General features: G+C 43.4%; 1 protein-coding gene across 1 annotated transcript in view; it reads right to left on the reverse strand.

Annotated features, from left to right (window-relative positions):
* Positions 1 to 18421, reverse strand: part of znf385d (zinc finger protein 385D) — a 93024-nt gene extending 74603 nt beyond the window's left edge. The window contains exons 1-2 of the mRNA XM_020640391.3: positions 18158 to 18421; positions 6722 to 6864 (exon numbers count right to left, since the gene is read on the reverse strand). Of these exons, the coding sequence (XP_020496047.2) occupies positions 6722 to 6864; positions 18158 to 18179 (165 nt within the window). The 5' untranslated portion in view covers positions 18180 to 18421. The remainder of the gene's footprint in view (positions 1 to 6721; positions 6865 to 18157) is intronic.
* Between the last annotated feature and the right edge of the window lie 2502 nt (positions 18422 to 20923).

The following is a 20923-nucleotide window of genomic DNA, read 5'->3' on the forward strand; positions in this document are numbered from 1 at the left end:
CGCTGTAGTCCTCCAGGCTGACGGCCCGGTTTGAGTCTATCCTGTGGCTCCTTTCCTGCATGCCATTCCCCACTCTCTCTCTCTCTCTCTCCACAACACAAATAAATCTTCAGAGGAAAAAAAAGAAAACAAGATAAAATTTATCCTTAAAAGGTGGAGAAAATTATTTCACAAAACATTGATAAGCGTTTGCAGTAAAACATGAGGTCATTTAAGCTGCTCCGAATCCAAGTTCTGGTTCTGGAGTGAAACAAAGCAAAACACTGGAGCTTTTCCTTGATGATGATGAATGTTAGGTTGGACAAAGCCAAAAAATGCTGATTGCAACAGATTCTTTTCCATGACTTCCATGAAGGAGGGTCACTGATGTATTCATCTGCAGGACTAGCCGAGCTGCTGCTGAGAGTTTGATGCTCATTATAAAGGATGGAGAATATAAAGGAGATTCAATTGTGCCATTGTAAAACATGTTACAAGTGAATTATTTTTTGAGATGCTGCAGATAGATGCAAGCGAAAATAGAAAACGAGTCTGTTGCAGAGACAGGAAGTAGTAGAAAAGAAAAAAGTGCAGACATTTAAGAAAGAGAATGAACCCAATTTGTGCAACTCAATTGTCAGGTTCTGTAATAAATGACAAAATGCTTTTTTTTAAAAAAAACCAGGGGACTCTCAATCAAAACAATAACAAAAGATGATGTAGAGGCTTGCGGGAGTGATCCTCTGTGCTGATGTTTTTTTAACCGGTTTAAAACGTTTATTTCTGCAATCCAAGTAGACATATTAACATGGAGTGTGTATAGAACTTGTGGGCCGTTTGGGTCCAGCTTCTAGTGGACAATCGAGGAATTTCAGCATTTAACACTCCGACATTGGATTCATTTTTCATCAGGTTGGTTGCCACTTGGTCACCAGATTTTTAAGGTTTGGTTCTAGTAAAAATCAAACAATACTGATGCCTGTTCTGATACCACAGCAACAAAAAATAAAAGTCCTAGTTCGGAATATTGTCCTGAATATTTGGAGATGTCTTGTTTTTTTTTATTACTGCTGAAAGCTGCACACTGTCGTCATTGCACAAAAATGTTGGAAATTTTTCCGCACTAAAAATGACTTGAGCAAGAGCAGTTTTCTACAAAAGCTTTTGTACTTCTGGTGATTTGAAAAATGGAGTTTGTATCGTTTAAAAAGGCCATAGCGAAGTATTGAACATTTTGACAACCTGACCAGAGAGAAGTCTTTTTTTTACTAGTTGTGCAACATTTCTGAAAGAGGCCAAAAATCGTACGTCTGCAGATACTGATAATTAGATGATGGACGGGCGGATGGATCCTAAAAGGACAACACCTGTACCGCCACATGACAAACATAAATTACACATCAATAAAAACAGTCTGTGTTAAATCAATCAGCAGCTCTTGTGTTGTTGTGAGTGAACGAACATAAAAGTTGCTCATAAACCGCTCGACACCTGCTAATAAAACACGACCGCTAAACGACGACATGTTTCTGAACGTCTCCTCCACCCTGCTTTTAATTTTTTTGTTCTAGAAGCGCCCATCACACTGGAGCCTCCTCAAAGCCCTTTTCACCGCTCTGTGAGTATCTGAGAGCACGTGTAGTAACATGCACGAGGCCTTTTTTTTTTAATGTCCTGAAGCCACATTTTTCTGTAACATTTCATTGTTTCTTAAAGGACCCATCGGGGGGGGGGGGGGGGGGGGGGGGGAGGAGGAGGAGAGAAAATCTGATAACAAATATTTTTCCTTCCCTGCGGCTAAGGACTTCATGATCGTGTCTTTCAGCCTAGAACAAGATTGTGCAAAAAGGCTTGACATGAGACTTTGGTATTAGTCCCATTTCATGCAGGTGTGGACACACTTTCTCTGCTTTTTAAGTTCAAACACTTCCAATAATGTGATTTTCCCTGGATGAAGTGTGTCCTCATTTCTGCAGCACATTAATGGAACAAATGTCATCATCGTCTATACCATCATTTGAGGTTTTTTTTCCTTCTCTGGATGAGGACGTGTAAGTGTTTATTGATCCCTGGAGGCACGTAAACAAGTCTGACCTCACCCAGCAGATCCAAAGTGTGCGCTCTCAGCGGGAAACTCGCTTCAGTTTGATGTTTAACTCTTGAAATGTGCTGCAGCCGATTCCAGCAGCTGTTTGCTTTCTGTGCGCAATTATAATCACAGATCTGCACCTTTAATAAACCGACTGACCGGAGCCACACACAAAAACACGTGTGTTAAGCGTTATAGCATGTGTGTGTGTGTGTGATTCTCTCTGTCTCTCTCCTGTTGCTCTGCAGGTCGGTGCTCTCTCTATCCTGCAGCTGGTGATCGAGATCACCTGAAGCCAACTTCCAATCAAAGGTCCTCAGCATAAAAAGCAGGAGAGAGGCGAGAGTATTGCATCCTCATTTTAAATTTCCAAAAATAATAACAGTAGTTTTTTTTCTTAACAATGCATCCATCAAAATATCACCCACATTTGTTTGTTTTATTTCTGACCTCTTACCCTATCACTTCACAACCTATCATCCAATTGGAGAAAGTTCTTTAGTCAAACATGATTGACATAAAATGTGATCGAATTTATTTTTTAACATGCTCCGATTTCAGAAGAAAAACGGAGTGTGAGATGACCTTAAACTTTCCTTTAAAACCCTCCTGAACCTGTCCTTCACTTTACTCGTATCACCTCATACTCTCATCCTGCTCTGTCTTCTTTTCTTCCACTTTATCTTTCATCTCTCTCTTTTTAAACTAATCCAAATAACCTTCTCTGGTTATTCAAGGTATTCACTCCCCACTTAGGAGACAATCACTTCAGATTCTAAAGCACACATTTCTACAAGTGTACCTTTATTTCACTCCAATTCTAACTTCCCACGACTCTCCGAGGTTTTCTGGTTTTCAGATTTGTCATTTCAGGTGTTCCCCCCCCCCCCCCCCCCAGCTCTGTTTCCAAGATTTGTCAAACATTTCTTGTGTGTCACAAAGAAACCAGATCAGACCTCCGCGCTGGCAAACAGGCTCCTCTGTCGCACCCTTGATACCCAACGTGCACCGGTGTTGAAAGTGTTTTTTTTTTTTTCTTAAGGTAGCAAAACAGAACGAGAACATTTGTTTCTAAAGGTTTCAGAGATCAACCCGGCTGCTCCACATTCTGCAGCTGATCAGACGATCAGCAGCTCGGAGGAAAGTTTGAGAGACAAAAAGAGAAAGAAAACGAGTCTGAGAGAGAGTGAGGAGTTTGTGTGTGTGTGTGTGTGTGTGTGTGTGTGTGTGTGTGTGCGCGCAGCAGAGAGCGAGAGGTGATTACTTTGTGTTAATCTAGTATCAGCTTTCCACCACTTGGAGGCCTCCCAGTGTATTACTCATTATCTGCAGACGAGTCTGTTAAATACAGATTAGAAAAAGGGGGACGCGGATTCCTGAACTTTCTCATGAAACTCTCTTCACAGAAACAATCGTCCCTCCCCTGGGTTATCTCGTCTTTTCTCCCTGACGTCCCCCCTCCCCCCCCCCCCCCCTTCATCTGCGTGTTTTTTCCTCTCTCTCTTATCCAGCTGTGATCCATATTTCAACTCTTTATCCAGCTTATTTAAATCAAGCTCTCCTTGTAATTCAAAAGAAGATGCTGGAAAAGAAAAAGTCTCAAAAACTAATAAAAGCCTTTTTTTTATCTGTTCGAGTGTTCTTAGTTTCCACGGCTCATCATATACTTTTGATGACCGCACTGATTTGAACGGCGCAAGGCCACATATTTCCTCGTGAGTACTTTCTACTCAAGGAGAGAAATCAATAGGTAAATAGCGGCGTGCACACGAGTCCTGCTACAGTGAGTGAGCAGCGGCTGAGTGCTCCATTTGCAGGGTAGCGCCCTCGCAGATTGCAAATCCAATAAGGTCTTTGTAGCCACATGCTAACGTTGCATTTCAGAGAGCTGTTTATGCCACTTATCAATACTGGAGGAGAGATCAATTCAAGAGTGCGTCTCTGAAATGCATCAGCGCTGTTTAACAAACAGCAAGCTCTTAAAGGTAGAACATACTAAACATTAGCAGATATCAAATATATCAGAACTCAATATATGACTTTCTATAAAGAGGGTGAAGTCAAACTCCATCTCGGTTTGTTGTGCTCAGCTCTGTGTCCACATGTCTGATGTGTCCTTGGGCAAGACACTTAACCTCAAGTTGGTCCCTCCGCTTCATCTGTGGCATACATCCAGTTACATCCATTTACCGCACTTCCTTCAGCTTTTTTATGTGTCACTCAGAGGCTCAAACATGTTTATTTTTTTGCACCTTTCCAACTGTCAGCTCTACCACCATGTGGAGGAAGAGAGACGGCGCCGCCCATTCAGGCACTACCGTTACAAGTAGTACTCACTGATGCGGCCACAATGCAGTGTGTATTATGCGAACAAATGCAAGATCTGCAGTCTGCCAAAATTACCCTGATGTCGTACTGAATCTGGAAAAAACTTACAGTATGCATCAGACCTGTCTCCTTTGCGTACTGTTTCCCATAATGCAAAGCGCCAGGTCAGAGATCAGAAGACAGAAATCAACAGGAGAAATAATCCCAATCAGACCAAACCACACAAAGATACCACCAGTTATCTTTGTTGATTCTCAAAATCATGGAAATCTAAAATAATAACTTGTGAGCTTTTGTCAGACTGTGAAGTAGCAGGGTTTGCCGTCAGCTGGGCTGTTGTTTGCTTCCTCATTACAACACCAGAAACCAGCTTAACCAGGGGTGGCATGCTGTAGAATAACCACGACAGGCAGTCATACCAGCTACTACGCAGTAAAAGGCAGTATGCAGCACATAAGGCATGCTACATCTATAGTAGTATGTACAGTAGTAGGTGGTTTAGAAAAAAAGCCACTCTTTAAAGAGGCACAATGTTGGAGTGTCTAAATACTGCTGGTGCAATGTGGAGTGTGTTTTGCAAAACTTCTACAGCTCTGAGAATCTCACACAAAAGACGTCCTATCTCAAAGATGCTTTTAGCTGCAGTGCCTGTCAAGTAATCGAGTCCTTCAAGGAGACATCGGGCAGAGTTACTGCAGCCAGACAACAAGGATGCCGACCGGTTTCCAACATTTCTCGATGGTAAGCTACATGTCCGTGTTTTGTGCAGAAAATAAAAACAGATGTGAATGTTAACAAGGAGATGAGTCGAACTCTGCAGCCAAATTCCTCCCAGAGCAACAACCTGCTTTCTCTCTCGCTCTCTCTCTCTTTATGAGGTTTGGTCTTAGAGCCCTGAAGGCAGAGCTGCCATTAAATCACCAAGACAGAGCAGAATATGCAAACGATCCAGAGAGTAAGTGCACTATCACAATAACCTAATGTTTTCCATGGATGCTCCTCTGCATTTATGCATGATTAAATGATACGCTTTCAATAACAGGAGTACAACCCAATGGCAGAATATCCACTTTGAACTGTTTGTATAATGTAAAAATTGAATAAATACGTGTTAAATAAAAGTAACTTTTCTGCCACAGAGAGATGCACTCTTCTTAAGTGTCAACACCACTTTCCTCCTCGCTCTCCTTCAGGAGTCTTCTATTAGAGATCTGAAAGCATCGTTTCAATGAGATGTTTCACGAGGAGATTTCGGAGAAAGCCTTTGATGAAAGAGGAATACATTTATGAAAGGAAAAAAGGCAGATGACTGAAACGTAAGATGGTGTGAAGCTTGTGACTGTATGCAGCTTACAATGAAAACTGTATGGATGCAATGGTGGAACATCGCTACCAGCAGATATCGGCAGATAATGCAGATAATATGGCCGGTCTATAAGGGTATTCTCGGTCTGCTTCCACCTTACCAACGGAGCTACACACAAAAAATTACAGGAACGGGTACAGGTTATGTACATTTCTTGTATAAGTCTATTTTTAATTGCACAGGTTGAAGTTTGATTCATCTAGGGGTATTCTGTGTTGGTTCTGCGTCGGTTTTGTGGTTAGTTTGTAACAAATGTTTCATGTCATGTACGTCTTTGTTACCTGCTACTGGATGCTTTGAATTTCCCTCGGGGTCAATTCAGTATCTATCTATCTATCTTGAAGTTACAACCTTCGCTCCCAGGATTTATACCTTTTAACTATCTCTGAAGCCCGTTCTCAATTGCCCCTGCCACTCAACTGAACAGGTAAAAAACAAAGGTAAAACCACGCCCCTGCAAATTACCAGAAATTGTATGAAATCCATTGAAGGAGTAAAACATAACACATGATCAACACAATCTGTATGATTTTCAATATCAGTGCATTTCTAGTGAAAACTGATTAAAATGAACATTTCTCCAAAGATGAGAGACACAGACGTGCACACACATCTGGGATTTATAGATGAAAAGCGAGTAATCAGGTGTTTCTCAAATTGAAAAACACTGTTATCAGGGTGCTGTTGGAACAGTGGTTAGTGCATGTGCCCCATGTACGGAGGCTTTAGTCCTACAATGGCGGTCCAGGTTCAAATCCGACCTGATGCTCCTTCCCAGCATGTCATTCCCTCTCTCTCTCTCTCTGATTTCAGACTCTATCCACTCTCCTATCTCTCCAATAAAGGCAGAAAAAGCCCCAAAATAAATCTTAAAAAACACCAACTCTGTTATCCATCTGATGACCTTCATGAGGGTGAAATAGCCTGAGATAAAATCACACGACACACCGGACACTCACCGCGCTGAATCCTGGGAAGAGGCGGACGGCCGAAGCTGCGTCCAACGGAAACGGGAGAAACTGCTTCATGCCCAGTGAGGTCTGGACGGCGGGCAGGGTGGGACGCATCAGAGCGGGCAAGAGGCCATTCTGACACGTGTTACCTGTGGGAGGGGAGGGGACAAAAGGCAACATGTTGAGACTCTTTCAGTTTACATCCGTCTTGGTGTTTGTTTAGTCTGTGTCTCTCCGCAGCGTTATTCAGTCAGCCATTTAAATATTTAGCACCTGAGACACAAAAGAAGCCAAGCAGACATCCTTCACTTCAGGTCAAGTCACTTTCAATCGATGTCAGGAGTAAAAGAACTTGCTAATTCTGTACCGTGTGTTGACTCGTCTAATGGGCACGGAAAGAAAATAAATCTTTTTGATAATTTGAACGATTAAACCGTGGAAGAACCTCCAACTTTATAAATTCTCTACTTAATTTTCTATCTCAAATTTGGGGAATTTCAAGTCTTCAGCACTTCATTTAAAAAAATCTTACAAAATTATCTCCTCAACATTTATCGACAAGCTCTGTCTGAGATTTTAATTCTACAATTCACTTTGCAGAAAAAGCTCTAAAGATGAAATGAGTCTGTTGAAAGCTCTGTGTCAGCAGGCTTTGTGTCAGCAGGCTCGTAGACTGTGTGTAGAGCAGATTACTTTGAGTGCCCCATTGTGTGTCCCATTAAGTGAATGCACACGGCCAGTTCATTCATCGCAACTTAACCAGGAATTCTTCCTTCCACATTTTCTGCATGAAGTCCGGGTAAGCTGTTGTGTGAGCAGGTAATATTCAGGAAAACTTGCGAAAGGGAGGAAGGGGGTGATGAAGTTTATGCATGTGCATACTGAAACTGCGTTGTGCAAAAAAAAAACTCGTAAAAAAGTCCTGAAGTTTTCAGGTTGAGCTGCATGTGTGAATGTAAAAAACCACACTTTTACACTCTAATCTGTGTTTCACCCGTCAGCCCCCTAGGATTTCCACAGAAAGGCCGAGTGAGGGGCTCAGATGGCCTAGCGGTTAGGTTACGCCCCATGTACGGAGGATACAGTCCTTCAGGTGGGCGGCCCAGGATCAAGTCCGAACTGTGGCTCCTTCTACCGCATGTCCTTCCTCACTCTCTCTCCCTGGTGACCTGCTCTATCTACTGTCCTATCCAATAAAGGCAAAAAGACCAAAAATAAATCTTTAAAAAAAGTTAAGTAAGAGTGAGCGGACCTGAGAACAGAGCAGGAAATAATCAGGAGGGAGTGGTGACGTTTAGTCTCTGCGATTGGTGCAGGACCATAGACGGTCTGCACGCGACCCCTACGACCTCTGAGCACCATTAGTTAGATTGAATCCACCTGATTGCTGCTTATTTAAAGACTGCACTCACTCACTTTGTTTCCCTCTTTATTTGAACCCTTTTGAACTGAATGGAGGGAAATAAATCTAGAAAACCACAAATAAAGTGTCCTGGCTGGATTCATTCATCCGGACCCGATGCTCATGGTGATAGTTGCCCATGAAACTTTGAACCCTTCTTAACATAAACTTTAGACTTTACTGTCCCCTTGAGGAAACCCCGTTTTACAGCGTCGCTTCTGTCCAAAAGAGGATTCCCATTAAAAAAACAGTACATAACACAAAACACAAACAATGTCAAACAACAATCAACAGTTTCCACTCTCCACTCAAAATTCCCAAAGATTAAGAGCCTAGGACTGCTGTATTTGTTGTTTTGGTATCAAACATAGGTATTGATATGATTTGATTTCTACTTGTATCATTTCAAAGTTTAAAAATCCTGTATCATGACGGCACATTGCATCAGTCGTCGGTCTCCGTCTGTATGACCTGGCTCGTAGATCTTGTCTCTGACACACTGGGTGCAGTTTCTTAAATTCCTGAGTTTAATTTCTTCTCTTAATCACACTCAGACACAAACAATGCGCGCAGAGAGCCAGTTGTGGATGCCTTTGACCGTGATGCTGCGATGATGTTTATCTCTGCAAACAGATGTTCTCATTCTGAAACTGTCCCCGCAAACGGCCGATGTGGAATCACTGCAGCCGGTACAGAGCGTCTTGATGAGGTGATTCAACGGCAGCAGAGGTCTGGCCCACACATCTCCAGGAAAAACAGAAAGTAAATACTTCACTTATATTGTCATGTGAGTGCGCCACGCCAGCAGTGCAGCGTCAGAAAACCACCAATTGGAACCAGCGCGGGGACGATTTCAACACGGAGTGATCACACACACACACACACACACACACACAAAAAAAAAACAGCGGAGAAAAACTGTCACAGCCTTCTAAAACATTAGGAATTAAAGAAGCCATTTTGCAAAGCTGTAATGAGAACCAGAAGGATGATTTCTTTTATTGCTGCATATTTTTACAACGGTGGAACTGCAGGCCAACGTGGCTCTAGAGCGCTGGCACATCCAGGATCAAACCACCGTCTTGGGACAAATAAAACAAAAGGTTTGCCACGTTTCTGTCCCCGGGCTGTGGTAAGGGGTAAATAAAAAGCAAAAAGTCATAAAGACAAGACGTAAAGAGGGGAAACCACAGACTGCCCCCCATCCCCCCCCCCCCCCCCCGCCACTTTCTACCGCGCCATCCTCAGTCTTCTCCCTGCAGTCGCCGGAGCGCTGCCATCTGTTGGAAAAAGAACACATGCCGTCTCATGTGGAGACACGTCCCAGTCCCAACTTTAGCAAAGCATGTCCTTCTGCAAAGAGCATCCAACCGTGCCATCTCTCGACATGCAGGGCCTGACGTCAGCCTGCAGGCGCGCCGCACCTCGCGCCAAGTCAAATCCACCATTCACTGCCCGACGTGTAAAGTCAAAACAGCCACGCTCTCACTCACACACACACACACACACACAGCAGGGCTGATGTGTGGGCCTTATTCTGCAGCGAGATGAGGAGTGAAGACTTGAAATGTGATTTTCTTTGATAGGGTCGTGTTTGTTTTTTTGGTTTGGAGTGATGGGAGATGAGATCTGACGTGTCACTGCGGCTGAGGTCTGTGAGTTTTCTTTCTCCGTGGCATCACACAGAGATGAGTTCCAGCGCTGAGCAGAGAAAACACAATAAAGTCTCAAAGTTTTTTTCTACTGACACACTCCACTCCAAGAAGCTATGAGTGCAACATTCAAAACTTTACGTCTATAAAATGGTGAATGGGCTTGAGCTTGTTTAAATTGTGCTTAAAAGCAGTCTCCTGAATTTGTGAATATGGACTCTCTTTTTTTTTCTTACTCATGAAACGACCATGACCTTTTCACACGGGATTACACGACGGGTTCATGTAACGTGTTGAAATTACTGGGCAGCGAGGGGAAGGGGTTTGCCTTCAGGGTTTTTTCTGCTCTTGCATCCACAGACCGTCATGTTGTCTATGAGAGTCCTGCGTCGATCAGAATTAGAAACTTACACAACATTTCAGGTTGTTGAAAGTGTGAAACAGTTTGACTTTCTTGTCGATGTATCACGTTCATTTTGATTAATTAATCACAGAAAAAAAAAGGAACTAATTTAAAAAAGTAACACAGAGTGATTGCACTCTGATTAACGGTCCAGAGCAGCGTTTTTTGACTAAATACAAAAAAAAAGGGCAAAATATTTCTTGGGATTTTATAATTTATCCATCGGAGATGTTAACACAATCCGGGATCGAATAATAAGCATCCTGCCCTCGATCGCTCCTCCCATGCCTGTCCAGAGGCGGTGCTTGTCAATAGGCAAGGCAGGAAACTGCTTGGGGGGCCCAGGCCAGTAGGGAGCCCCCGAGGGCTGATAAACTGTAAACCACAGCAGTGGCTCAAAAAGGTGCAACGTTTACAACAACAGTAGGAAACCCCCCATCTGACAGCACTCACTCATATAATAGTAACTGATGCTCATCTAGCCCTAACCATTGGGAGAGACACTTTTATAACATAACTACCTCTAAAAAAATGTGATGGTGTCAGATTATTTATAACATAATAGGGACGATTGCTGTTTGTAGGGGCCCCCTGTAAAAACAAATTTCCAGTGGAGATTCTAGAGTCTGTTGGGGCCGAAGGCAAAAATCAGTTGATGGTCCCTCCAACCAGCGTTCAGCAGGGCAATGAAAGTGAATGCTGACAGATAGGGCCCCAGGAGGTTTCTGACTGTCATTGCAAAAATTTGCACATTATGGGTCACTGTTTTAGTTCAAATTTTGTCAGCCCTTGGGGGCCCCCTATTGGTCTGGGGCCCTAAGCAGCGCCTCTGCTCGGGCCCCAACAGACTCCAGAATCGCCACTGTGCCTGTCTGCCTCTACCTAGAAACACACACACACAGAGACGTGCTGAGAAGCGTCCAACCTTTTCCCAGCCGGAGGACCACAGCCTCTGCACACAGGGCGCACGAACTAACCTCTAAGCCACCGGCGCCCCACTAGGTACAAATTTAAACAAATGCGTACTCAGAGTAAATGCACTCGACGGTGTCTAATCTCTACTGGATTTAACCTTTTCCCCCTCAACATTCCTCCCTTTAAGCTCACATTATTCAGGCTCTATCTACTCAAATTGATTTTCTTTTGTCTCGTGTTGTGAAAGAGAACAAAACAATCTCAATCCAGCCAACATGCCTGAACACAAAGCACATTCCTGCCCGCAGCAGAGGTTAGTGTTTCAACTCCCTGAGGGCCGATCATCTGTCAACACCAGTAACAGAGCAAAATGTAAGACGGAGCAGAGGGGCTGCAGAAAGAGCTCATGGCTGCTCATCTGAACTCTAGACCTGTGAGCATCACAGTGACTTAAAGATGCTCAGGCTATAAGACAGAGAAACAGGCTGTTAGAGTCTTCTCTCGGAGAGCAGATGGCTTCTCTAATTATTGCTTTGTTTGGAGTGTCAATATTTGACTCCAGTTTGGATGAAAAAATAAAATATTTGAGTTCTGCCGATGGCCTCAAAACCTGACTCCTCGGGGCAGCGTGCAGGGCGGAGGTGAGCCGAGTCTCTCCAGCAGACCCTGTCATCTATTTTGCATGGAGAGTCGCTCCAAACTGAAAGGTCAGCAGGTGATAGTCATTAAAATACATTCAGAGAAGTCTGACTGAGTGACCTGAAAGTGAAACAGCAGAAATCCAAAGAAAAAAGACGATTTTCTTTTTTTTTTTACAGCTTAGTCTTTAATTATGTTCTGCATTTTTGTCAGCGGTTGTATTTAGATCATAAAAACAAATGTATTCCAAAAGGTCGAAACAAACTATAATTCAAAGTGTAATTATTTGAAGGAGAGGCTTGTTTATAAGTCAGTATTCCCCTCTCGACAGTCTTCCCAGCACTGATTTGTTTACGTTATGAATGGCGTCTTGTTGCTGAGTGAAACGTCTCACTCCGAGTTTTCTCATGCAGCCGCTGACAGCAAATATGCGACGGTTGAACGTGAGATTTATAAGGTTGTAAACTGTTTGTCTATGCAAAAAAAAATTGAGCCACAGATTTGGATTTCAGGCCACACAGAACGCTGCAAACAGCGGTTTCATTCTGTCATCAGCTCTCCCAACAGCAAACCAGGAACCAATTTAGACCAGACACTCCAAAAAAAGTATAAATCATGAATAAGACTAAAATACCTGCTGCATCATCACTTTTAATTTCCAGAGTATTCTATACAGAAGATCATATTCAGGTGATTTAAAAGTGGTATCATCTTGTCCAGATTTGAAACCTTTTACTCCTCAGTAAAATCATCACAGCTTAGCAAAAGGTCATTTTAGGTCATTTCTTGTCTCAGAGGTGTAGTGTGGGAACAAGTGTTCTCTGTACCGTCTTCTGAGGTCGTAACAGAGAGCAGAGAGAGTGGGACGGAGCACAGGGCTGTGTGTGTGTGTGTGTGTGTGTGTGCGCGCGTGTGTGTGTATGTGGAGCTTTGCTGTGCCGTGCACTCTTGCGATTCTGCAACGCCTTAAAGATCAATACTACGATAACAAAAAATGACATCGTGGCTGGCGGGGAATCATGGGAGATCTCTCTGCTACTAGCTTAGTTACAGCAAAGAGCTGGTGTCCTTACATTTTACATTTTCTACGATTAGTTTTGATCTTATCGATATATATAATGAAGCTTCTCGGCATCTGTCAGCTTGTGGTTCCCTCTCCTCACAGATGCAATGCGCAGCTGTTTTCAGGGAAAAAAAACAAAGACAAAAAAATCAGTGCCGTGTTCATGTCACCGAACATCAGACTGGCAGAAGTTGGCAACTAGCTTGTTAACATGTTAACATTTAGCAGCTGAACAAAAAAAACACACAGAAGGAGAATGAATGGACTTCAGCTTGTTTGGCGGTTTTCTAGTCTTCTGACTACTCAAAGTAGTAGCAGTGTAAAACCGCAGGTCACACCGACACATTCATGCACTGAGGGCGTAGGCTGCTTTGTAAAGTGACCATCAGAAGTAACCGATCTCATTCATACGCTGCCAACGAAGCAGCGAGAGCAATTTGGGGTTCGTTCTGTCTCTTTAGTGTGATGTGACTTGATTGGGGATTGTAATGCAAGTGAAATTTCCATGCAAACAGACAATTAAGAGTTATCTTATCTCATCTTATCTTAAGAGTCTTGCCCGAGGTCACATCAGACATGTTGCTGCAGGAGTTGGTGATTAGACGCCCAACCTTTCGGTTGACAGACGACCGACTCTACCAGCTGAGCCCCCCCTGAATGATTTTGCATTTGTTATATCCCAAGAATCACAAGTCGAAATTAAAGCTCCATGTTTTCTTGAGGTGTGATCTTTTGCTTTCACATTACTCATTAACATTTAAAAGACAAGACAATGTGTGTGTGAATTTCAGTTCATCTCAGAGTTCTTTCTTGCAGAACAAAACAACTGAAGCTACAAGGACTTCATCGTGCCAGTTGATATCAACCTGCAGGCGTGCATATTCTAAAAATCCTAATTCCAATTAATCAAATTATCACAAACCAGTTGACACATTAAACCCGGGGCTTTCTGGAGATGCTCTTTTACTCGCTCTGCCCAGAAGTGTAACGATGCAGAACCGAGATGTGATCCGACTTCTGGATCTATTTGAATGGGCTCAGAATGGATGGACGTTTTTTTACCCACTGGCCTTTGTTTACCCATTCCCTTTGAGGCTGCGTTTAATGATGCAGAACAGTACAGTAAGAGACGTTATGATCAGCTCATTGGGCAGGATGTGTGTATCTCTACTGTATCATGATGTACTTCTCACTCCGGTTGTCCTCTGCTTTGCCCTTCCTTGAAAGATTCACTGATCTGGGTCCAAGCGTTTTTTACTCCTGCGGCAGCGTGACAGGAGAGGGCGCGAGTAAAAACGATGTCTGGAGGACGCAGACTGGCATTAATAATTAATCATCTCTCCTAACCTCCACCGCCCGCCTCCTCTTAGTGTCCTGAACCTGGCTGCTCCGACGATAAGATCTGTCCAGAGAGGCTGAGAGGTTCAAAATAAAACCCTTCTTCTCCCTGAGCAAACATAAATCCAATTATTAGATAAATCTGAATCCACTGAAAGTCATTCTTATGCCGATGACGCCCCGGATGTGATTAAGACTTTTGTGGGGTTTTTTTTTCCTGATTGTATTCTGCGACCCTTAGCGTGCTCCGAAATCAGCACTTCCCTTCAAGCGAGGAGGATAAAATCATTTCACCCCCATTACTCGGAACAAAGTGACTACAAAAGGGTAGATTTTGGAACATTCTTATTTTCTCCAACGCTACACTTTGTGCTGATTTTCCAATTAACCTTTTCCAGGATAAGCTCCGTATTCTCATGAAAGCTCATAAATCTCGGCAGCATGTGGCACATTGCGGCGTGTGTTTGGCTGCGAGCTACACAACAACCACACTCCTGCCTCCCCCCCCCGCCCCCGTCCTCCTCAGATTAGCATACTGTAGCTCTCGCTGCTGTCATGAGTGAGGCCTCGCTAATAAACACAGCTGTCTCTGAATCGGGTCCAAAAATCACTTCCCAGTGAGCTCTGTAATCTGAGGTTAACCAAAAAGACGTTTACGTGCTGCTAAACGCTGACCGCAAAGTCAGACACACCGGATGGATTTTTCCACCGGGCCTTTCAACTCAACAACATTAATAGCTTGTATGATTGCAGCACACACTCAAGACCTATTAGCCTGCTGGGTAACGCTTGTTTTATTGCCTGTCTTTGATGCTTTGACAGCTTTTAATGCTCTCTCTTTTGATCTGTTTATTTTATTTTATTTTTTTAAAGTTTTTCCATCTCGGAGTCTCATTTCAAACGAGGTCAAGACTCTGGCGGTCCTCTTCATGCTATACCTCCTGATATTAATCACTTTAATAGAAAACAGGTTCCAGTTAAATAGCAAGCAAATGCAGAGCTGCTGAACAAACAGTGTTATTAATCTTTTAAGACGTGCCCATCTATTTTCTTCCCGAGCCGCGGCGGACTCGTGCACTCAGGAGTGAATTCATAAATGTTAAAGCGACGCACATCCTGTACACAAACACTGACCTTTACTCCTTCAGTTCTTCTAGTTTTACACGCCGAGCGCTGAAGATAAGATGGTTCATAACACTTTGTCTGACAAAAACACAACATTGACTCTGTAACAGGGGCTCACTTGTCTACTGTGACATCACCGATTGTTCATCGTTGCTTTAAGTTATTTCAGCCTTTGCTATTTTTTTTTTTTTTTCAAATGTTTGCCATCAAAGTGACAATATGTTATCAAAGGGATAAAAGGCATCGGTACATCTTTATCCAGGTGACCTGTCAATCACATCGAGACAAGCCAAGGTCAGCTCGGACAAGATTTATAAAATCCTTCTTTTTTTTAAAGCATCATCAAGAGGCCCTTTGCTGCATGTCATCCCCCCCCCCCCCCGCTCTCTACTCCCAACATTTCCTGTCTCTCTTCAGCTGTCCTATCCAATACAGGCAAAAATGACCCAAGAAATATCTCTTTAAAATATGCATCTCTGAAATCCATCAAACTGTTCACCTCTCAGGATGATCCTGTTGATGAAAAGTTTCCTTTTCACCATCGTTGACTGATGATGGTTTCAACAAGCATTGAGGCCTCCTGTTAGTGGATATACTCGTGCATTTATTTCTGTCTGTTTCATTGTTTCTGGGGACTGTGTCTGACATTTTTGTATGTCCCTGTAACGCACTCCTTGGTTCATGTATGTGAGAAAAACTATTTAAATTACAATTGTACGTATTTTTATTCAGTCGTCTTAAAATGTTTATTTTTTCTACCGAGCTGTAAGACATATTTTTCCTTTTGTAATTAAGATTGAACTCGGTCACAGTTAGCCATCAAAGGCATATTCTTCTTATGATATTTGAGTCTAAGGAAGCACCGTCATCTACAAAATGAATATATGCTTTGTAAGAGAAGATTTTAAACCAGATTGAGGCGATGAACTCAGAAGGGAAAATTAAAAAGAATTATAACTTTTCATAGTTTTATTGACGATTTGACTTATTTTCATTAAGTGTGCAGTCGCCCCCTGCTGGCCATTAGAAGGTATGCTAATTGAATGTAATAATGTAATAATTAATGCATTTCTGCAATCGCTTCACTTTTGATACCAAGAGGTTAATTCCACCCCTAATATACAGTCAATTAGAGACGTTCCTGTGTCTTACAGATGTAGCTCTTAAAGTCGTTAGCTTGATGCTAACAAGTAATTAGAATTACCTTTAACCGATAGCTGTAAATTTAACGTAAATAATCATCTATTCTATTTGATCTATACAACACAATATGCACTTTTACTAAGAGGTAAATATTTTATGTACTCTATGGAAACAGAATTAGAACTGCTGACTTGCTTTTCTAGTCTGTTCTGATTGAGTCCAGTGACACCACATGGCCCGCTCTTTATGTCTCGTTTCAAGGGAACGCGTCCCTCTGCAGCCGACTTTCTGGTGGTGTGTAAGGCTGTCATGGGCGCAAACTATTTGCACCCCAAAAAGTTCTTGTGTCTTTAATTGAAGGGGAGCAAAATGCACATGAGCAACTTGGAGGCTAATGGCGCAAATTCTCGCTCCCCGGTCCAGAACTGGTTGACCATCGATTTAAGACACAGAACGTTTTTAATGTGCATTTTAATTGCAGATTCTACATTTCACTCACCAACTAAAGAATATTTACCTCGCTTGTTCAGAAACGTATCCATATATTTCAAACTAATTTTTGGGGAGTATAGTGAGGCGGCGCCCTTCGCCCTTTATCGACCAGCAGCAGCTGATGGTGAGCTGATACAGACTCTGGAGTCGGTATTGAAACAACTCTGCAATCTTTGCAAATAAAACCAAAGAAACCTGCCTGCACTGTTCCCTGATTGAGGCTGACAAGCTTCCTTACGCAAACTTTTGATGATTTTGGGTGAAACGAGGGCAAATTCCAAACTCCTCCAACCAGCTCGCCTTGCATCACCCTCTATTTTCTCGTTACTTTTTCAGAAGCTGCACACCTGACCGTCATCGGCGTTAACATCTCACAGAACTGAAGCTGTCTCTGCACCTGACAGCTTATTCATTTATAAGCTCCTAGCACTCAATCCCCCCTCCTCCTCCTCCTCCTCTTCCTCCTCCTCTGTGTATGGCATAACAAGAGAAAATCCTGCTCGCTCCTACAAGCCACGCTCTGTAACTTCAGATCGCTTTAATCCCCGGGATGAAAAAAAAAAGGTCTTTCATTTAACAAATCACCCCCTCAGAACTCAGGATCCCTGTGTAATTATTCCTCCTGTGTGACAGTAAGCCAGCCGTGAGAGGAGCACTTGACGGGAAGCCGCTCGCACATTAAGTCTTCCTACCAGCCTCCTCCAGAAAAACTAACGGAGGGGGCTTTCTCTAAAATGTATCTAAATATCCTACACAGAATTTCAAGTGGCTTCTCAAAGGCTGGAGATCTGGATTCCCACGGACAGTCAGGAGGTCACACAGACACAGTGAACAGCCAAGCCAGCTGGGGAAGCGAGGATGAGCACGAGGAAGGGAGGTTACCTGGGGAGCAGGTTCATTCAACATTTTTAGGAACAACTTCTCGCGTTTATCTTTTCCTTTTACATTTTTTTTTTTTTTTCCATCTTTTGCAGTTTTTCCAGGACGAGTGACATCCAGGCTTGAGCACATTAACATTCAGAAGAAGGGGGAGTGTGACAAAGCACATGCAGTGAACACACACTCTCACACACACACACACACACACACACACACACCACCAGAAACAGGTCTCTTAGGTGTGTAACTTCACGCTCTCTTCTTTTCATGGAAGCCTGAGCTGCTTTGTATGTATCCAGAAGAAGTGAGCAGACGTACTTTAAGAGTAAAAAAGAAGAAATCTGAAGGGAGAATTTTTTTTAAAAAGAGAGAGATGTAAACACAAACTCACCAAAGAACATGCTGCTCTCCATCGCTCCTCAGGCTCGGGGGTCTGCTGTATTTCCTCTCTGGTGCCCTGCCAGTGTGTGTGTGTCCATGGACAGCAGCCTGGGCATGTCTCGTACACTCCTCAGGGGTGTGTGTGTGTGTGTGTGTGTGTGTGTTCAATCCCACAGCAGCGTCAGTGGCCAGTCTGCATGCTGCACTCTGCAAGCTGCTGCTGTCTGTCTGTGGACCTCCGTATCTGCCTCTCTCTCTCTCTCTCTACTCGCGCTGGTCCTCTTTCCCTCCCTCGCCCGTCTCGTCCCCTCCCCTCCTCTTTAGCTCTTCCCCTCCCTCTGTCTCCCTCCCCTCCTCCCTTCTTGCCCCCTCCACACGCTGGATCCCGTCGCTTCTTTCTCTTCTCTCTCTCCGAGGTGTCTATCTACATTTTCCAGCAACAGCCGTCTTCTCCACAAATCTCTCTCCCTCTCTCTCTTCACTCTCCCTGTAGGTGTCTCATCTTTGTTTTATGTGTCAACCAAGCCCCTCTCACTCACTCCCCTCACTCCTTGCTTTCTCCCGTTGTCTCTCTTTTATTTGATCTTATTCCCCTTTCTCTTCTCCGCTCTTTTTTTTTCTTCTGACTGTTCCCTCGACTTCTTCCAGTTCCTTATTTCTCCCTTCCTCTTTCTCTCTCTGTTTGCGTTGTGTTTCTTTTTTCTCATTGCTTTTCCTTTCTTTGCCTCCTGTGTCTCTTATCAGCCGCTTCCTTTCAATCAGCACGTTCACATGCATACAAAAAAGTTTTGTTTTTTTTCCTATGCAGGTAGAAATCAGGTCATGTTAGAAATTAGACTCACAGGAAATAGAGCATCAAACCTTTGTATTAAAGTCCTCAGCCTGGGCTTTTCAGTCACTCAGGTGTTCAGAAAACGTGTAACAACAACAGAACAGAAAAATGAACTAACTGAATTGAAGGAAATCTTAATCTTCCCTAATCAGTCCCTAACTTTAAGGTGCATACGGTGGTGTGGCATGGTTCTATGGAGCTCTAAGCTAAATAGGCTGTAGCTTATCGGGCATAGCTTTCTGTTATTATCATGTACAACTTTGTCTTTTTAACTCTCACTGCTCTTATCAACCTCAGTCGCAGCACAGACAGACATCTGTATCAGGCAGAGCTAAAGGGAGAGTTCACAGCTCACTTATTTCTGCCTGGTTGGAATGCTAATGCACATCTGTTCAAAGTGTTACTCCTCAGTTGTGTCCTAAAACGTCATTGACGCTCAGAAAGGTGATTATATGTACGCGATATAATATCACAGCTGTCTCATTAGTAGTGTAAAATTTAAAACATGGCTAAATACAGAAATAAGCTAACTAGCATGATAGCAAACATCAGCATTCATTTCAGTCTGTTTCATAACCAGTTTAAAACTCCTAACAAGAGCTGTAGTTGGTAAGGCTCAAATGTGCTATACGCCCGATCGAAGACGGAAACAGACGGAGCCTCCTGATTTCTTCGATACCACCTGAAATCATGGAGGCAGTGCCGAGCAGCGTAGCCAAAGAGTCCAAGCCAAACCAGCCAAACTCAAGGCAGAAGAATACTTTGGAACATGGAGGAACTTTTTGAGGAGAGATTGTGCGAGTTGGATGGTAATATATAAACATATAAATGATGTTACCTAACAGATGGGTGGAGGTCAGACGGGGACCGAATGTCAGTTGGATCCAAGCGGCAACCCCCGGTGTTGAAAAGGGAAGCCAATGTGAAAGTGCAAAATCCTGCAGTTCATCGGGTGACCACTAGAGGCTGGCTGCAGAAGCTCAGGAAGTCACATACACACCCATTTAAAAAAGCTTGTTTTTACAGCAGAGATAAACGTGTTTACAGCCTGGTTATAAAAACAACAACACTGGTCTGATTAGCTCATGTCTCGATAGGCACACATTGAACGGGGAGTTAATTTTCTGATAACCGTTTGTCAGGAGCCTTAAAACCCGCCTCAGCTCCAGCTCTCATCCTGTCGTTAGGCTGAGACAGGATTTCCAGCATGGCGACCGCCGCCAATGGGCCTCCAGCGCCCCCTGCAGGAACTGATGGGTAATGTCACTCAGGCAGTGTACAGTAGACAATCGGATCCAAGGGAAGGAGAAGTAGAGGTCTGTGCGCGACAGCGCCCTCTAGTGGATGCATTTTTTAACATCCATGCCATCGTGAAGAATGCGTGGGAGTGTATGGACATAGTGACGGATATAAAGGAAGCAGAAATGAGCCTTTAGACTGATACATGCTCTTGGAGGCAACTTTGTTTTTCTGAAAGTGCAAAACATTTTCAGTTCTGCTGTCACAGAGATACTTTCCTGTCCCAAGTCCTGTCTCAAGCACAAACACAAAGACGCTATCATGCTTCTCCAATCACCTACCCCTAATTATAAAAACAGGGTTTTTTGTTTATATGAGGTTACAGAAATCAGATTAGTGCAGAAAGGCGACAGTAACATAGTTACTTAAGTGCATGTAAGTGCAATGATTGATTCTTTTTGGTTTTTGTTTCTCTCTCTCTCTCTCTCTCTCGCTCTCTCTCTCTCTCTCTCTCTCTCCTCTTCCACACTCTCATTTCACCCTTTGTTGATGACACTCACTCTTTTGTTTTCTCTCCGATGCTCACACACACACACACACACACACACACACACACACACACACACACACACACACACACACACACACACACACACACACACACACACACACACACACACGTTCCCAGGCAGGCTTTTTGTTACA

The sequence above is a fragment of the Labrus bergylta genome, chromosome 8 (genome assembly GCF_963930695.1).
Source record: "Labrus bergylta chromosome 8, fLabBer1.1, whole genome shotgun sequence".
Taxonomy (NCBI): Eukaryota; Metazoa; Chordata; class Actinopteri; order Labriformes; family Labridae; genus Labrus; species Labrus bergylta.